This window comes from Cyphomyrmex costatus, unplaced genomic scaffold (assembly GCF_001594065.2).
Source record: "Cyphomyrmex costatus isolate MS0001 unplaced genomic scaffold, Ccosl1.0 scaffold216, whole genome shotgun sequence".
Taxonomy (NCBI): Eukaryota; Metazoa; Arthropoda; class Insecta; order Hymenoptera; family Formicidae; genus Cyphomyrmex; species Cyphomyrmex costatus.
In genome coordinates, this window is record NW_017276214.1 from 44,321 (window position 1) to 63,635 (window position 19,315).

The 19,315-nt window shown below is 33.5% G+C and overlaps 3 protein-coding genes across 5 annotated transcripts; 1 reads left to right on the forward strand and 2 right to left on the reverse strand.

The window, feature by feature from the left end:
• Positions 1-361: 361 nt before the first annotated feature.
• On the reverse strand, positions 362-6,205 carry Graf (GTPase regulator associated with FAK). Its single transcript, XM_018539525.1, has 20 exons — positions 5,881-6,205; positions 5,443-5,600; positions 5,201-5,272; positions 4,948-5,049; positions 4,754-4,864; positions 4,515-4,619; positions 3,773-3,844; positions 3,499-3,565; positions 3,267-3,364; positions 3,086-3,180; positions 2,913-2,994; positions 2,710-2,812; positions 2,397-2,618; positions 2,059-2,164; positions 1,553-1,916; positions 1,261-1,471; positions 1,020-1,179; positions 865-921; positions 718-797; positions 362-646 (listed from the first exon to the last, which is right to left on the reverse strand). Exons 1-20 carry the CDS (start codon positions 6,038-6,040, stop codon positions 555-557), a joined length of 2,517 nt encoding a protein of 838 aa, XP_018395027.1. The 5' UTR covers positions 6,041-6,205; the 3' UTR covers positions 362-554.
• Positions 6,206-6,720: 515 nt separating this feature from the next.
• On the forward strand, positions 6,721-9,514 carry cpb (F-actin-capping protein subunit beta). 3 transcript variants are annotated; one of them, XM_018539513.1, is made up of 4 exons: positions 6,721-7,069; positions 7,351-7,562; positions 8,172-8,544; positions 8,673-9,514. In XM_018539513.1, the coding sequence occupies exons 1-4, from the start codon at positions 7,067-7,069 to the stop codon at positions 8,904-8,906; spliced, it is 822 nt and encodes a 273-aa protein (XP_018395015.1). In that variant the 5' UTR covers positions 6,721-7,066; the 3' UTR covers positions 8,907-9,514. The 3 variants fall into 3 exon arrangements, with proteins under 3 accessions (XP_018395015.1, XP_018395016.1, XP_018395017.1); XM_018539514.1 differs by lacking the exon at positions 6,721-7,069 and adding an exon at positions 7,161-7,278; XM_018539515.1 differs by lacking the exon at positions 6,721-7,069 and adding an exon at positions 7,161-7,262.
• Positions 9,515-12,951: 3,437 nt separating this feature from the next.
• On the reverse strand, positions 12,952-16,937 carry eEF5 (eukaryotic translation elongation factor 5). The gene is made up of 4 exons (XM_018539524.1): positions 16,866-16,937; positions 15,135-15,427; positions 14,708-14,842; positions 12,952-13,143 (listed from the first exon to the last, which is right to left on the reverse strand). Exons 2-4 carry the CDS (start codon positions 15,408-15,410, stop codon positions 13,072-13,074), a joined length of 483 nt encoding a protein of 160 aa, XP_018395026.1. The 5' UTR covers positions 15,411-15,427; positions 16,866-16,937; the 3' UTR covers positions 12,952-13,071.
• Positions 16,938-19,315: the final 2,378 nt, after the last annotated feature.

Below are 19,315 nucleotides of genomic sequence, written 5' to 3' on the forward strand. Positions count from 1 at the left end.
ATTATGTATAGGTTATAAATTTTCCAAGATAATCAGTATTTTCTCAGTATGGCATTATATATTTTATTATAATTATAATACAATACTATAAAACGAATGGTTATTGCTTTTAAAATTTCCTACAAGCTCCATGGAATCTCCATATACATTATGTTGTGTGGGAATGTCTTTTAGTATAAATGTAATCAAATACATATATAGAAATATTAATTCTATATGGTCCTTATGCACATGTATACCATTCGTAAGTTATATACAATTTAGATACACATAGAATAAATGCTTCTAATAAATAATGTTTACATAAGAGTACATACACATATTTATATTTATAATAATATATATAATTGACTAAGCAGTGTATAGCTAAACAAAATTCATATGAAAGCTCAAAACATGGCTGTTCTTACATTGTATAATATAGCTTTCATAAATTTGCTTCCTTAGCGATATCAAGATCGTTATCTAAAAGAATATTTGTAAATTTGTTTTATAATGATAAAATTGCCTACATTTTCTCAGACGCTCTTTGGTTTTCTTTTCCTTCACAGTACTTAGGGCAGTTGTTCTACGTAATTCTTCGGCACTAAACCCGTTTTACCGTTTAATGTACCTTCTAGCCAACCTGGCTCCAAAGAGGCCTTAACTATAATAATACATTTTGTTACAGCCTTTTTCAAATTTCTAGAAAAATTAGTACTTTTGTGTTGCTCTTACCATTTGTGATAATTTGATTTGGTTCAAATGATAATTCGCCATCGTTTTCCGCCATACACGCATATAAGGTTCGTACTCTCCTGAAAATTTATATAATACAAATTTGGAAATTCCAATCTTCTTAAATTTTATGTATAGAATACTTACCAAATTCCTGGAATTTGACCAGGACTCGAACGTCCACTACTGGGTGAAGTATTGATACTGTAATTATGCATAAGATCATGATAATGAAAAATCAAATTAAAAAAAGAAAAAGTAGATTTTTTTTCTTAATAAAAGAATTGGGACATCTCTCTTACGGACATATCGATGACGAATTGCTACGCTGAGGATAAGCCGTGGGATAGTGTACGGATATCATGGTGCCACGTTTTTGTTTTATTGGTAATTCGCTCGTAAAGGGATGAGGATCCGAGGCGATTGATTCGCTCGAACTACTCGTGTTGCCACCGCTTAGAACTGGAATAATAAAATTTACGTTTAGAGAACTATACTAGAGATTGTTGCGAAAGAACATAGGAAAGAAAAATATAAGAAGACCTTTGTCAGTTGAATGATACATAAGGTTTGCGTTAGTCAACTTTATGCGACTGCTACTGGTACCACCGCCGCGACTATCCAAATACGACGGTATACGATGACTTGTGCTATCAAGATCTTCCCGATCATAATCTCCATTATTTCTCTCATCAATAGTGGGCGATTTATTAACAGTCAAAGGCTGGCCGTCGTAGTAAGATCTTGTAACGAGCTATACATAATATATAATATATAAACATATGCATGTACGGAATTGTATACAACGATGAGAGAAAAGGCAAAGCTAACTTACGTGCGCGTGTGATGATGCGGGTGTAACTGTTGTGTGTACCGCTGTATGTAGCGGATATCTTAAAAATGCTGTTCCATTACCTGAGGAAGTTGGACCTTCTTCCATTTTAATACATTGCGATTTAGTTGGGATAACAGTGGCTTGTAGCGTAGACTGCGCTGCTACTGCGCGCTGCAAAGAATCTTGGGGGGGTCCAGCTATTATTCTTTCACAATTCTCAATCAATATTTCTACAACAATATTGTAAAATTTAATATCCATTATAGAAGCTACAGTTTCTTCTTCTGGTCGTAATAAAGTCGGACCAAAACACACTGCCAAGTTTCCCACAGTCATCAGATTTTTATCACTTTTTTTTGCCACGCTGAAAATTTTATCCAAGTTTAAACAAAATGTAATCAAATATTTTCGATATTAAATCTCCGAGTTGAAATAAACGAGTAAAACTTAGAAGTACATAACGTAATAAAACGCTATAAAGTCTATAAATTAACAATATCTCTTACCTGCAAAGATGAGTAATTAAAAGAATCAGCATATTGAAATTGGGTTTAGGCAATCGATAAACGAGGTTGTGTATATCATTTATCCGAGTTTCCTTCATCTCCTGTTCTGTTAAATATCGTAAAATAAAAATCACAATAAAATTTTAATTTTATATAAAAAGAATTTTATACAAAAAGAAGTTGAAAATAATAACAGGGAGGGCGAATTGAAGTGTTTGAGAAAAACGGAGAGATAGAAGGAAAAATGCAGATCTATCGTGAAATCTCTTTAATCTCCGAGCAGAGGCAACAGCAAAAACAAAATAAAACAATATATTATCAAGAATACCTATACGCACTCGCAGCTGTAATGAAGCTGTTGTAATATCGGAAAGTCATTAATGGCTCGGACAATGTTCTCAGGTAAGTTTTGAGCGCACTGGTAATAGTTTTACTTTCCCATTCAAAACGATCGCTTAAGCTGAGTTTATCCACTTTCCTCTTATCAAGACCCATTGTTAAAAGTTTATTTACTTTAGAAGCAACTCCGACCACTCTGTATAAACCTTGTTCTTCTAGTCCTATCGACATTATTTAAAGTTAACAAATAAAACCAATAGTATTAGACGAGCAGAAAGCTCGATTAATCGAGGAAAAAGTCAATTGTATCACCTCTATCTTCAAGCGCCGCAATACATTTCGCTACGAACGTAAAACCAGTTTCAGCCAACGTCATATCTTCGGGTCTTGTGGAAGAACCTAATCGCGGACAGGTCTGAAAAATGATCACGATTGTTACACACAATTTCGTTTATGAAAGATAGGAAAGCAGTAAAAGCAACCATTTGAATATCATTGAAACCGTAGATTCTTACAGGTTCCTTCCCATCCATAGCATCCATCCATAACTTCCTATCCTCCTCGGAAAGCGCTTGGAATGTATATGTTACACTAGGTCTGGAAAAACAGAAGAAAAAGGCTTCTTTAATCTTTCGTTCATGGTAAAATAAAATAATTGTATGTGAAACACGATACAAATTCAACTTACTTATCTATGGCAGTGATATCAAAGCAAAATCTTTTTTCGATAGTGTCTGATGTTCGTCGTATGCAAGACCACAATGTAAGAGTTTCCTTACCGCTCTATAAAAAATTATATTGAAAAATCATTCTGAAGATCCTTAATAACACATTATGTATACTAATAATTAAGTTTCCATTTCACTTACAAATTTTCCCGTGAGTTGATTATAAGGGATCATAGTAAATTCTTTCCTATCTTTTTGATATGTGCAATATTGTTTTGTCCATGTTGTACCAAATGCTTCTGCAAATATCATATTTTTTTTTAATGTACATAGCGACATTCATAGTATAGTATATAAAAGGTATTTATATATATTGAAACTCTCTAAATAATCAGTTTCCATCAAAGGACTTTTTATACAACAATAAACTTACTTTTCTCCATCAGGAATAAATATCCTTCGCGTGAGTGTAATTTGTTCAAACCACTTTCTACAGCGGACTAAGAAAAAAAAAGATGATATGGATGAATATAGAAAGCATACTTTACACTTAAAAAATCCATAACTACTAATAAATAACTATTTAATGTTTAATTTTTAATACTTGCACTTAACATAACAGAATAAAACTACAAAACGTGTTTCTATGTATCTAAGTTTTACTAAATAATTAAGAGAAAAAATACAAAAATTGCTATATAACATACCTTCTTCATGTCCTTCATTTTATTCATAAGTGATTCAGTTTTATCCCGGGTAGCAAGGAAATTCTCTCTAGTCTTGTGAAACACACGCGCACACGCACAAATAAAAATTAGTAAGCGCTTATTCATGCTGTTATCAATCTTATTATATTGGTACTTTATAGAATAACTTAGCCGCGAATGTGTTACAGATTTCATTTATAGATGGCTATTGTTCTTCCGTATCCTTATACCAATTCCAAAAGAAAATTATATCAAATATTTAATAATGTATTTCTGCGAAATTCCACTTTAATATATAATGTAAATACAAGTTAAACTTACTTTATTAGCAATTACATAGCGCGCGTTATTTGCGGAATTCTATATTTTTATCTTTTAAATATTATTAAAATTAATTTTCAATTAATTACTAAATTATAAATTGTTAACTTATGCAATATGTAATTTTGGTTTAAGCTGAAAAAGGAGAAGTCTCATTGTCAATAATATTAGAAATACTATAGAGCAAACATGTATCTATGTGTTAGTGATGCATATTTCAACAAGATTTTCTTGCATACAAACATACAACAATAACACTAAATTATTAAGTCATTAAAATAATGCTTCTACATTATCGTCATTTGCAATAATGCATTAACAGAAAATAAGTAAAAACCGACTAGAGAGATAAAATACTTTTTTCTCCTATATCGTTTAACATGTTTAAACAGTTAAAAACGAATTAGGAATCATTACAAACCTTCTGAATTTTTAATTGCAGCTCTGTCATATAAGGTTTAAAATCTTTCGCGACTTCGTGTCCTTGATGATAAAATGTTAGCCATCCAAACATAAATCCCAACAACTGGAACATTTTATGTTACATTAGATTTATTAAAATTTATTTTACACATGTGTTTAATGTAGATAATACATGCACATACTCAATAAAGAATGATTTTATTGCATGCCTATAATAATTTTTGTTCAAACTATTACCGTTTCGACAAATTCAAACTTTTTCCGCTCCTGAACTTCTTGTAGCAAAAACACATATTCTAAACTAGCTTGAGAGAAGTGTCTTTCAGCCATCTCCAACGTTGCATCAGCCTATGAATCACGCATGAATACAAAACGTCAATTATTTAATATCATATAATCCTAATTTCTCAAAGATTTTTCATTCAATTTACCTCTTGTAAAACATTGTCCTGCTTTTTCGTGGATAAATTCAAGTAACGCTCTTGACTTTGACAAAATTTGATTGTCTGTTTCTCGAATTTCTTTTTACCATCCTGAAAAATTATAACACTTCACGTAAATAAAATTGAACATATTTTATTGGCTTAAAATATTTTAGATATGAATAAATATATACATATACATGTATAATATTTATAGTAAATATAAATTATATAGATACAAAAAATCATTAAGCAGCTTTACCTTAACTCCACCGATATGTTCTTTCCTAAAATTCTCCAAAGGTAGTATAATCTGATCATACGCTCGTTCCAACTAGAAAAAGGAAAGTTTTAAGAAATGACATCATCATCATTATACTGCTAGAAAATTTTCTTTGAATCTTTTTGTATATATTAACATTTTAGAATTACAACATTCTATATCAAGATATATTAAGTGCAATAAATAGATTGTCTACAAACTAATTTATTCACACTGCATACCATGCGATCCCTCTCATCTTCTATGGATGCTATAAGTTTGCCAAATTCTTTCAAACTTTGAGATATATGAGTCTCATCTTCAGTTTGGCTCTCGCCGATGCATTCAAAACTAAAGTTTTGCAATGTTTTGGAAAAGGCTCTTTGAGCTCTAGACAAATCTAGAAAAAAACAGTACAATATTATTAACTAATTTAACGAGCAAAGGTGAGACTGATTGCGTTAGTAGAAAAAAACTATTTTTTACAATGCATCTCTGATAGAGAAGGGAAAAGATAAACAAGCAGATTGCTATCTCTAAATTTACTTCGTCGTGGAAGAACATTGCAAAAGCGTTGAGACTAATTACACACGAAGGTAAATTATATGTGCAACAGCTGTTACAACAAACACACGTTTTGATAGTCCGAGTAGAAAAAAAACGTCGCGTCATGAACTTACTCTTAGCAGCTAGCAATAAATCTTTGACCTCCTTAACGAGCCGTTTAATCTGCTGACTAGTCTTCTCCAATTCGCGCTCGTGATAGTGAAGATTCTCGCGGAAGTACGGACTATCGGTTAAACAATCCGTAAACTCCAGTGGTTTGAGGCCAACACCCATTCTCGTTTGTTTACGAAAATTCAAGGGTCATGAATATGAAAGAAGAGGAGAGGACTCGAATTTAACTCGTGAGTCACGCTGTCACCCACGATCACCCGCGATAAGACGCACGATCACTATCATTACTGCAAGATTATTCGCGCAGATCCGCGCAGATTCGCCATCATTGGGATGTAATGTGTGCAAACACTTAACAGTTTAATCCAGACTGTACGTATACATATACACAGACACACACGTGATTCGCTGTGCACGTCCCCGTTTTAAGTTCGCAGCCTCGACTTAAGCTGAAGTGATTCAATAATAACGAAGAGCACAGAACGAGAAACGCGTCTCTGGAATGCTCTGGAATTAGAAGAGAAAGAAGGGGAAAAAATCAAGGAAAATTACATCTATCTGTGATAGAGGTTCTCAATTCATGATACCAGTAAAAAAATATATTTTTTTTAATTGTGTCTGAGCAGAGTGAATGTGGACGCAGTGCATAAAGCGATCTATTCACGCGAATGTACATACAAAGGAATAAGTTCAAAAGTCGTGCGATGAACAAAATTTTTTTCGTTAGTTGGAGCACATTGTGGATGAAAGGCGTAAAATTATTTTTTATTTGAACTAATAAAGAGCTCGATGAAATCGTATTGAGAGGAAAATCTGGGAAAATTTCGAAAGGAATCCTCTCGCACTGTCCAAAATTTCTCATGTGTTCAATCAGCCAATCTGTTCTCGCGACAACGTTGATTTTAAAACCCGTTAAAGCCTATGCAAAACGTTCAGTTTGGCTAGCCTGCGACGCGAACAGTTAACCTCGCTTCTTTCGGAGGCCAGTGGCCAGCAGCGACGAGCGCGACAAACCAATCGCTGCTCGCACCACGACACACCCTTTCAATGCTCGTCGCGTTTATTTTTGAGACAATCCTAGCGAGGTAGTGACTAATAAAAAATACGTTTTACGTTTATCTCATTGTCGACATCGGCCAATAAGATTTTGATGTTCGTCGGCCTATAACCAATTTAAATTGCAACAGTATGGTAAGACATTCAGCCTTTATGTTTCGTCCATCGTTTACCGTCACGTCTGACGCGTGCACCTGTAAATAAATAATCCCAGGAATTGTCCACGTACTGAAAAAGTAGTCTCGTCCTCTCTGTCGTTGAAGACATCCTTCACTCGCGCTCAGAATCGTATTTTTTGAAAGAAAAATAGAAGGCGATTAGCAGCGTTGTAAATAATCTAAATTGTATATTCTCCTATAATTGTATATATATTCCTATTTTTTTATTATATGTGTATATATATATATTTTTTTTAGACAGAGCAGCAAATGGATTGTGCATTAGACCTGATGCGGAGATTACCTCCGCAACAAATTGAAAAAAACCTCAGCGACCTGATCGACTTGGTTCCTTTGTTATGTGAGGATCTACTGTCCTCCGTAGATCAACCGTTAAAGATTGCTAAGGATAAGGAATCTGGCAAGGACTATCTATTGTGTGACTACAATAGAGATGGAGATTCATATAGGTTTGTACCATCAAAGTTATGGCATTTTTGACACGACTGGGTTTGCTCCAAAATGGTTAGAAGGTATTTTGCTATTGGTAGACTTTACACGCTCTACCAATAGGAAAGCATGAAACATTATTAATTCAACCCAGATTAGAGCAAACCCAATTGAGTCGAAAACGCCATTAATTTAGACACAATTATGAGTTAATTCTAAACAGAATCTAAGCTCATAACTTCTTGTAAGAACTTACAACTGGAACTTATTGTATTAATATGTTTAAAAACAATTTCTTCCTAATCATAAGATTTAAAAGAAATCATAGATATTTACAAATGAACATATGTCTTCTAGTACAAATAGAATTAAAATAGATTTCAGTTCTTACAGGTCTTACGAGAACAAATTACGAGCATTAGGATTTTGTACAGACTGATATTTCATTTTTTCAAGCATATTGATTGACTGTGTGACAAATTCTTGGATCTCTCTCTCCTGCAGTCAATCAACACAGACTTGAAAAACTAGTGTACGATAAATGAAATATTAATCTTAGAATTGACCTATTTATAGATAGTAAGAGAAAAGAAGATAATTTGCCACTATAAACATGATATATTTTACAGGTCTCCTTGGAGCAATACTTACGATCCACCGTTAGAGGATGGCTCAATGCCTTCTGAGCGATTGAGGAAACTGGAAATAGATGCCAATCATGCCTTTGATCAATATCGAGAGCTCTATTTCGAAGGTGGAGTCTCGTCGGTGTACTTGTGGGATTTGGATCATGGTTTTGCGGCAGTAATTCTCATCAAGAAGGCTGGCGATGGTTCTAAAAAGATCAAAGGCTGTTGGGACTCGATACACGTGGTGGAGGTACAGGAGAAATCAACTGGTCGTACTGCACATTATAAACTCACATCAACAGCCATGCTGTGGCTGCAGACCAACAAGCATGGTTCTGGTACAATGAATTTGGGTGGCAGTTTGACGCGTCAGGTAAGTACAGTACTTGTTATGCTATATCAAATTTTCAACTCTACTTTTGTTAGTTTATTTAAAATTCTGCTTGTATATTTCGATAAATAATTAAAAAAAATAATTATATATTTTGCTTGCAATTGTAGGTAGAACAAGACGCTCAGATCAGCGAAACATCTCCTCATATCGCAAACATCGGCAGAATGGTGGAAGACATGGAGAATAAAATTCGTAACACGTTAAACGAGATCTACTTCGGCAAAACGAAGGATATTGTGAATGGGCTGCGGTCGGTGCAATCTTTGGCTGATCAAAGACAGCAGGCCGCGCTCAGGCAAGATCTTGCAGCAGCACTCCAGAGGCGAAATGCCAACAATTGATCTTGCGAAGAGCAGGAAAGTTTCGATTACGATTACGAATAGATTTTATGGTATTTTTGGATCCTTTCATCTTGCTTGGGATCTTTCGATTTTCATAGGCGTCTTTATATTTTTGGAATCCATGGAATTTTGGATTCTTGAAAAGTTCTAAATTTTTTGCGGCGGTCTTCGAGTTCTTTATCCGATAAGTCTTAAGATCTTGTTGGACTCTTGGGAATTTTAAATGCTATGACTTGGACCTTTTCCAAGTCAAACCGTATCTATAGAACTCGTAAAATTCTTCGAATCATTGTCTACATTATTGAAAATGATACTTCTTACTGTACTTTGTTGTCCTAAAGAGATACGAATCAATCATGAACGCGTTGATTAAACCTAAACAGTATGAAATACCTTGTTTAATTTAGAATGAAATAGAGTTTATTGTAAATATGCGGGAAAGGTGCAACGCGTTTTAGAACGGTAAATTAGATAAAGAACAATGTAAAATGCAAAAGAGAGTGAATTATAATATAGTTAACGCTTACTATGTAAAAGCCCAAAAAAAGAAAATACATTTAACAGTTCTCTCTTTTGATTTGTATTAAGTTTGATAAATGGTGATTGCAAAACGGTAATAAAATTCATAACATTTTTCTAATGTTTGGAAAGTATTGATATTCCGCTTGTACTGTTTAGGGTTAAATTTAAAAGCGCGTAACTTAGCGCTGAAAATAAATATAAAACGGTTTGCGTAACGTTGGAAAAGAAGTATATCATATTGTAAAGAATTTGTAAAATCTAATCCTCTAAATAAGCTAAATAAGCTAATCCTCTCTAAAGGACAGTATAAAACGATTTATTTACGTAAAAGTTCGAAAGGAGCGGTTGCATTTTGCATTTGTTAATAATGAATCCATATATAATGCGCAAATAAAAGTTTTCAAATTAAATTTTATTTGTTTGTATTAAATTTCACGAGTACAAAAATCTGCTGGTACCATAGATCCTCGAAATCTGCAGATCCTCAATATCGTGGGTCTTTATTATCGGAGCTTTTCTTAAACATATTCCGTATACATGTTCTGTCATGTTCTAGTATACACGGATCTTTGATACTACAGATCCTTGGACTGACAAATTATCAGGATCTCAAAGATCGCCAGTACCACGAATCTTGCATCTTGAAAGCGACAATTTTTATGCCCTCTCTTATCCTTGTCCTCGAAACTCCTGATTCTTGGTACGTGAAATGACGTGGATATCGAAGACTCTTGGTACTATAAATCCTTGAACCCTTGTAAATGATTGTGTAATCATACATATTGAGAACCTCGCATATTCTATATATGATCCATGAGCGCATTAGATTATTTCTTGTAATGGAGACGCAAAAAAAATATCGCGTAAAATTCGTAAGTACATAAATGAAAAGAAAAGCATTTTTTATGTTAGTGCCTTCTTTTTTACACTTGATTTACACCACCGATATTATTACCCATAACTTAATTCTTCTGTAATTAGACTATTATAAGAATTAACTTAATAACGTAATTTAACATTTTTTTGTTGCAAATACCGAATGATGATGGCAGTGTGCGGGCGAGTCAGTCTAAGAAAGGACTAAAAAAGACATCACCGTATCGCTCCTGTGAATATTTTCTTCCAGTATTTCTATACTATTATTTTTTTCATGTATATTGATACCTTCTCTCTCTTTCAATTATAATTAACAATCGAAAGAATTATGAGCCTGGTCCAATATAGCACACATAGATTACAGTATTAATTAGACGTTATTTTGTTTATTTCGATTATAATAGATAAGTTTTTCGATTTTAATATCGTCGCAAAAATCAAAGTCATCAAGGAAGGCGCGTTGTTTCGCGGTTACCCTTTTAATATTTTTGAACAAAAACATTGAAAAAATAAACTCTTATAAGATATATAGCTCTTAGGAAGGATGTAAGGATAATAATTGTTAGATATATCGGAATTTACATATGCATATATTTAGCGATTTGGGGTCTTCGTATTTATTTGTTATGTAAAGGAACTTCGTTAAGTGTTTAAGGACATTTAATCGCTAGGAGCATATTTAAAACGACGATCCTAACGAGGTTTGGTGATGCAAAGTTCTCGCAGCAAGTCAGAAGCAATCTGAATGTTTTAACGTAGAAAAAAATAAAAACTTAAGAAAAGATATAAAACGCTGTGTTGTATTGGAGTTCATTCACAGAAAAATAGGATGCGAATTATCGCGAGGACACCAAATCGAGCAAATTCAAAGTCACAGAGTTCCATAAGGGAGAAAAAACGTATACCTTCCAATGATAACTGTGATTACACTTTTGTAGTTAATTATCTGCTTATAATTATTCCTAATCATTCAGACTGCACTTTCGGAACAATTTTTTTCTTTTATACAAACGATGTCACGAGATGGAAAGGATGTAAGGAAAGAAGATTTTCTTCACGCACACTTTGCAAGTTCACACAAGGATCTTCCACTCGCGGATCTCCTCTTATTTCATCTAATTTTAATCTTTGTTCTAATGTTACATAGTCTAATTAAAAATTATCTTATTGATTGAAGGCGGTTTGTGTAACCTGTTCTGAAAAATGTTTTTTATTAAAACGAGATATTACAACAAAATGTAATAAAGTCTGAGCATAAGCCAATTACACAGTCTCTGAACGTGACGCGATATTGTATCGCGCCGCACCAGCCATCTCAAAGCGCGCGAAATATTATTTTGTGTGATCCTCAAGATCTCGACGTTCCTGGATTTAAAGGTCTAAATCGCATCCCGACTCTTCCAGATTATAATTTTAAGCGGTTTTCAAATGCTAATGTATTTTCTCATACAAACTATTTCTATTTTTAAGAAGCCTTTGCGATTTTTAAAATACGATAAACATCAAGGTGCTTGCACGTCTCTAAATATTTTAAGATATCTAAATTCACAGATTCCAAATTCATGAATTTCATCTCATTCTTGGAATCTATCAATTTTCTTAAATACGTGGTCACAAGCACTTTACATCTTATCGATCTTTCTAACATCTTACATTTTCTAAAATTTCAAATGCTAGACTTTTTTTATTGTAAGATTCTCAAATCTTTAAGACTTGAAATATTTTGGATGTGTTAGTTTCAAACACGCACTTTTAATTCTTTAAAGATAGAACTTTTAAGTTCTTGATACTTGATCATAAATATTCAAACCGTATAAATTTCGGTTTTTATAAGTGTAATTAGACCTAAAAATCTCGAGAACTCGAGTCTTTCTATAAAAAAGAAGGAAACCTTTAGCATTCTGTAGAAATTCCATATAGCGAAAACTCCAGTCTTATCGATCATTACAGGAAAGATGCTTGAAGTGAGCTGCTTTGTGTCGGGCATCGCTAGCATCCCATGAAAAATTGTTCCGCGCGCGCGCTCAAGGACTCCAAGGTCCTTTTCCCACGACCTCTTCATATTGGTCTCCAACAATTTTCTCTCTTTCTCCTTTTCTCTCACATTCTCTCATGTACTCTTTCTTTCTTTCTCTCTCTCTCACTCACACACATAAGTGTAATAAGTTACAAAGCTGTTGTAAATAATTTCCTTCTCTCTATTCTTTAAAAAAAAAAAAGATCCAGGATGTGTCTCAAGGCTTTCTCAGTTTTTATTTCCCAATCAACTATTTGCTGAAATGTCGCCACTTTCTTATATAACAAACAACGCGTGTGTAATTACTAGGTATATGTGTAAGTCTATTTGTATGTATCTGTATGTGTGTATATGTATAAGTGTATACCCAGTTTTTGTTGTCCCGGATTTATTTAAATATTGTTGGATAAAATAATTAAGTAAAGCGGATATATATATTATTTCGATAAAAGTCGTTTCTCGCATTGGCGCGTTGCTGTTGTTATGTGGAACTGCTAGCCCGTTTTACTTTCTCTCTCTCATTTTCTATTTCCTTTCTCTCTCTCTCAGACATTCTTTCTCTCTCTCTCTCTCTCTCTTCTTCTCTTTCGCTCTTCCACTCTCTTCATCATCTTCCTCTAGATTTTTTGGTTATATTATTGTTGTTTATCCTGTTTGACCAATAGTAAAGGTGTTGATTGATTGGCTAAGCGGGTGGTTTTTGCTCGAATGTATTGGGCTTCTCTGTCGTCGTAGTTGGGCTGAACACAATTATTTGTCGAGGGAGGTGTTAGTTTTAACGGCGATTACTACCTCCTCACCGCATGCCTTGAGTACAGTGCACTAAAAAAATATAATACAGGTTTATATAGTATACATTATTTTAGCAAAAAATTTTTGGAAAAATAATTTTTTTTAAAACGATATTATCATTAATAAAAAAAAAGAACATTATATAAAAATAAATATTAGTTTTATAAATATAATAATTTTGTATATATCAAAAATTATAAAAAATTAAAATTAGAAAAATGTGTTTTGAAATTAAACAATATAATACTATAGTGCCCAGATAAAACGTTCCAGCAAATTGTATAACGTCTTACATAAAACACTTTATATTAGTAAAAAAAACGTAAGAGATATTTTCTGATTTATTAATATGATTTATACCATTTTTTTTTTTATATAACACATAAAATATTGTATCAATTAATTTATACAATATACAGTTGAGAAATAGGAATTAATTTGTACAGTTTTATTACATTTAAAAAATTTTGAGATAAACTAGCATTTTTTAAAAATTATTTGTTACTGATAATTTATGGTAAATAAAGGTCTTAGAAATTGTTTTTGCTGGAATGTTCCATGTTACACTTTAATAGGCAATTACAGTACAGTTTAATCTTAATTCTCAAAACAATTTCTAAACCATTTACAAGAAACCAATAGTAATAAATAACAAAAATGCTACTTCATATTTGTTAGAAATTTAATAAAACTGTACAAAATAATAATTAGCATATAATACTTGTTAGTGTACAGGAAGATTATAAAGATTATGTAAATAAAAATTTTATATTTTTTACTATCGTAAAATGTTTATATGTATTATATATGTTAGAAGCGCAGATAAATATCAATAACATATTATATTAATCATACATATATACATATAGGGTTACTGTGTGGCTCTATGTGGCAGCGATGGACTTGTAATCGACAGGTCGCGAGTTCAAATCTCGCATCCCGTATTTACGAAAAATTTCATAATTCGTACTGACTTCTAGCGGTAAAACAAAAAATTCGCCAACACACACATGCAATGGCAAGCGTGGCGTTTCAATACCAAAGCCTTTTCAAATCAACATAAAATGCCAAAATTTAGAACAAAAACTACTCCAGGCGAGTAGAGCGGAAAGCTCAAAATCTCGCATTGATACGTCACAGTCTGCCTCAAGGATTCTGGGAGAGGCAAAGTTTCGATACACTCCAAGAAGAAAAGCCGAACAAACAAGAACATCCTAATAGCAAGCTATAATATCCGCACAATGAGGCGGGAAGAATACCTAGAGAGTCTGGAAAACAAACTCAGAAATATGGAGAGAAATGGAAGAGGTCTATGTCCAGGAGTGGATGAAAACAGACTAAAGAAGAAGATTGACATGAATCTTAATTATCTCTTAACAATTAGGAAAGCTACCTCATAAATAATAAATTCATAAATGTAAAACAAAACAAACTATTCACATACATTATATGTATGTGCATTTTTATATATATACGCTTCATCATATAGTTTAATTATATATATACAATAAAATAATATTGCACTTTAAATATATGATGCAACATGTAGAAATATTAACACAAATAGTTACGTATATATGAAAGGTACACTTACAAGTAACTCTTTTCCTGATTCGTAATCAGCACGCAGCTGTGTTCCCAAATCACCATCAGGTATTTTGAGATCTTCGCGCAGTTCTCCGTTATCAGCCATCAGACAGAGATAGCCGTCGTCAGATATATCTGTAAGCTGTCACAAAACAATTGCAATGTTTTTCACATTTTTATATAAACGATTATTTTTCTTGGAGACTCAAATTTTTAAGTGGACTTTGTTCAATCCATTCTTCTTTGTAATATTGGCAGTAAAATTTAAATGATTAAGATTATATATTAATATATAATAAAATACATTTATAAATGTAAAAATAAAAACATTTTTTTAACAGTCCAAAGAATAAATAGATTAAAAGTATAAAACAAGTTTATATACATTGTTTGATTCACTGCATGCAAGAAATTAAGAGAAAAGGAGCATTTACCTGGTAATCCTCCCGCTTAACAAACGGCACATCCATATTGTGTGTGGAGGGGCAGATATCTTCGTATTTCTTGGAGGTGAATATGTCAATACCTACTAAATGAACCTTGGCATGACCATGCTTGCCGGTCTTAGAAGTCGACATTTCTACAATCTTGCACGGACGTGATTTTAACATGACGAAACCATTTTTGCGCAATGCTGAGCACTGTTGAGGGTATGTCACGGAGGCGCCTGAATCTCCAGTCTCAAAGTGAGTATCCTCGATATCTGCCATTGTTGTTGGATAGGAATCTGCTTGAAACATGAATGTAAATTTGAAATTAAAAATGAGATATATGCTCTATTTGTTTTAGCTGAATTTTTCTTGCACAGTTCATCACTCTCTTTCTTTTTTTCCTCTATTAAGGAAAAAAAAGAGAACAGTAAAAGTTCAGATAAAAAAATCAATTGTTATTAATCAATCTATTGTTAAGAATAAATTTGTTTCATAAGATCTGTTGCTTGTCGATGCTTTAGACTAGAGATTTTGATCTCGCTTTCATCAAATTTTCAAATATGTATTTAATCCTTTGCGTCCAAACCTGAATAAGTTCTAATCCCCTCAATTTCTATATTTATAAGTTTCTAGAAATTTCGAAACAGAGTACATAATTATATTATACTACATTGTATTTACTTCCAAAATAATGACATTGTATTGTAAGGGATATAAATATATATCTAAACTATGAAAATAATTGTTATATTAAAAATGAAAAAATTTATGTATACAGCAAGTATACTAATAAAGCACAGGTTTTTAAGAAATGTCTTAGCCTAGACATTCAAAAGACATCTCTACATTGTAAGGACGTTCCAAGGATATTCCTCAGAATGCTATGTTGGGATAAATTTAGCCACAAAGAACAGACCTACAGATTCATCTTTTTTTGAGAAACAAGAGAACTAATTGTACAATGGCACTAATAATACATTGACAACTTTATGATTTTTTTGGTTTAAGTATCTTGTTAATGACAAGGCTATTTTGAAAAGATAATTTTACGACTGTATTAGCTTAATCGCATAAGCTGATAACCGCCAGAAATGAAATTCGATAGCAGTAGAAAAGAAAACCGACCAAAGAAATTATACACGGATGCAACAGAATTCTCGCCTTCTCTTTAAAAAATATCTACACATAGTACAAACACTAACGTCGCTCGGATCGAGTTTCTATCAATAACGCGAACGTGAGTCACCAAAACTCGGGCTATCGGCAACGTGGTTACACCCGGACGAACAGGGTGACCACGTGGCGCGTCGTCGCAGGGAGTTCGCGCACAGTGAGAAGTTTCGGAGGCAGGCAGGAGGCGCGACTAACCAAAGATCTCTCGCGCAATCGAGCACGGGGGAAATTCGCGAGCTCCGCGAAGTAGGTAGGCGAATTCGACGCGAGTTACGTTCGTCGGGGTGTGTAGCGACGCTGCCGGGGCACCGCCGATTGTCGCGCACAGCGTATTTCGAGTGATAGGTGGATGAGGAGCGAGCACGAATTGAATGGACCTGAGAGCGAGCGGGTCAACATTTACCAACGCGGACCACGATATCATCGTGACGCGTTGCGTCGCGGCCGCACAAACGCAAGCCGGCCCGACATTTACCCGCGTATTTTTAATGATCCGCTGCTCTTTCGGGCAATTAGCACCATTAGTTGAAGCCGAAAGCAAGAACAGCTCGAAATACTCACATGTGATCAAAATGGATACTCTAACCAGAAGGTCGTGTTGCGCCGGCGCGCCACGGGATTGTAATAGGGGTTCACAACATCGACTGCACGGACAGATGCTCTCGTCGTTCGCAAATGCGGCCGCAGCGCCAATACGAGCGCCACCTTGCGGCCGCCGTCGCGCTTTGCGTTCGAATTGGCGCGATTTATGTTTAATGGCTCCCTTTATATCGTTAAATTGTTTGGTACGCGTATCAAGTTGGTGCGGATTAAGCATTTCATACGTCCCTGTTTACATTGACTTATCTGAAAATAGATTTGAGTTAGGTTTTTAATCCAGATAAAGTTTCACCTCGGTAATTTGAATTAAAAGTAACGAAAAATTGTCGAGTGACTGTCGATTTATGTGGTCGCTGGTTTAGATTCAATCTCGATTCTTGTTTAGTATTAGAAATATACTTAAATGAAGAAAAAATCAGCTAGACAACAGTCATCCTCTTATTGATAGCAATGGATCGATGAATGTACAAATGTCCAATTTGCACCCTTTTTGCACGACATTTTTACTGTTGAGATAAACTTTTGATCATCACTATATTTAATAACCTTGTAACAGCAAATAGCGGAATTTAATAGTTCAAAACGTCCAAAACGAATCAAGCGTTTACAGCGCAATAGAACCTTTTGATACGCGTATCAAGTATTCCGTGTAAAAATAGGCCCATTTGTTGAACGATAATATTTTTCGAGAATATTATATTGACTATCGATTGGAATTATAATATTATTATAATATATATATATGTATATATTTTAATATATTATTATTTTATTATAATATTTTATAAGAATCAAGATTAGATCAAGAATAATGAATGGATTTAATTAGGAAGTTTACACTGAGTATAATTTTGCTAGTTGAATTAATTAATCGTCTTGAATCGCGCGACTTAATCTAATTTAATCTATAATTTAATCTATAATTACTCTTTAATTTAATTTATATAATTAATTAATAGAATTGACAAAATTATAAATACTTCAACAGAAATTTCTAACTATATAATTTGTTGTATGTATAAATATATAGTTTCTGATCTAATATCGTTAAATACTTTTGCTTAAAAAATTATATTAATTCTACCCATATTAATAAAAATAGTATAGATATTGCTTGATATCATAATCATATAGAATTTCGTAATTACCGCCTATTGCGCAAACTCCCGAATAATTAGTTTAATTTCTACCTTCTTTTTTTTTTCAATATATCGGTGTATTTCAAAACTCATCGAGAAAAACGTTTCATATTTTTCTCATCGGGAATGCATATTTCATACAGCGATGCGTACTTTTTAATTACAGTTTAATCGTAAGCTCGAATAATAACTCTAAATTGCGTTTTTAGGATCCATGAAATCCGCTTTGGGATTATTAGGTGCGTTCGGCAATGCAAATCGGAGGCATCTGTTTGCTCTTTCACCTCGGAAATCGTTCGGCAATTCGTATCTTTCTGCTACATGTCATCTCATCTGCGTTCGGTATTAACATTTCCAGAGCTAATCAAGCTCCTCAATCCACTCTGGATTCAAAGACCGAGCTCGTAGAGCTAATGCAAATATTCGCGCCTAAATTGAATTCATAACCTTTTCAAGCTTCCATACATGCTGCATTCTCCTACAGTTCTGTTGTATTCTCTAGTTGCCATAACTCTTCCAAATAAGTTACTCGTAAAAGTAACGCTACAAATTCATCCTGAAATCGGTGTCGCCTTGGAAAACTGAAATCTTTTTGTACATCTCAATTTCCAGGGCAGAGCGACACTTTTTTCTTGTCAAATCTTTATTTTACGCAAAAACGCATCAATTGAGTGTATTTTTATCAAAATTTGAGCCGGTCTGGATCTTTTTAATATTTAACATAACCTTAAGTGACAGCTCTGTTACCTCTGTATCGTTCGAGATTAATTTTCGGCACTCGGTTTGCTCGAAGATCACGTGATCAAACTCACCATCTGCTAGCTCGCATCTCAGATTTAAACGGGGAGCACAGCTTTTGCATAACGCATAAACCATATACATAAAGAATTTGATTGGTCCATTGACTCATGCATAAGAAAATGGGCCAATGAAATTCCTTATGTACATGCTTTATGCGTTATGCAAAAGTGTGTGTTGGAGCTCTAAATATTCCTCCCTGCAACTACATATATGTATGCTTACTTCCATGCGCGTGATGTTTATTATTAAGCTTAAAAGTATTAACATTAAAGATATATATTACACCCATTTTTTTTACAAATATGTTAAAATATATCGCGCGTGTTTATATTTTAAATAAGTTATATATACATATATATGATCCCGGCAATTAATTCGCATTTAGAGATTTCAACATTACAGAGCTGCTTTGTGAAGTTGGCACCTTAAATGCGAATATTGGTAAAATCATTATTGCATTCGTTTGTCCAC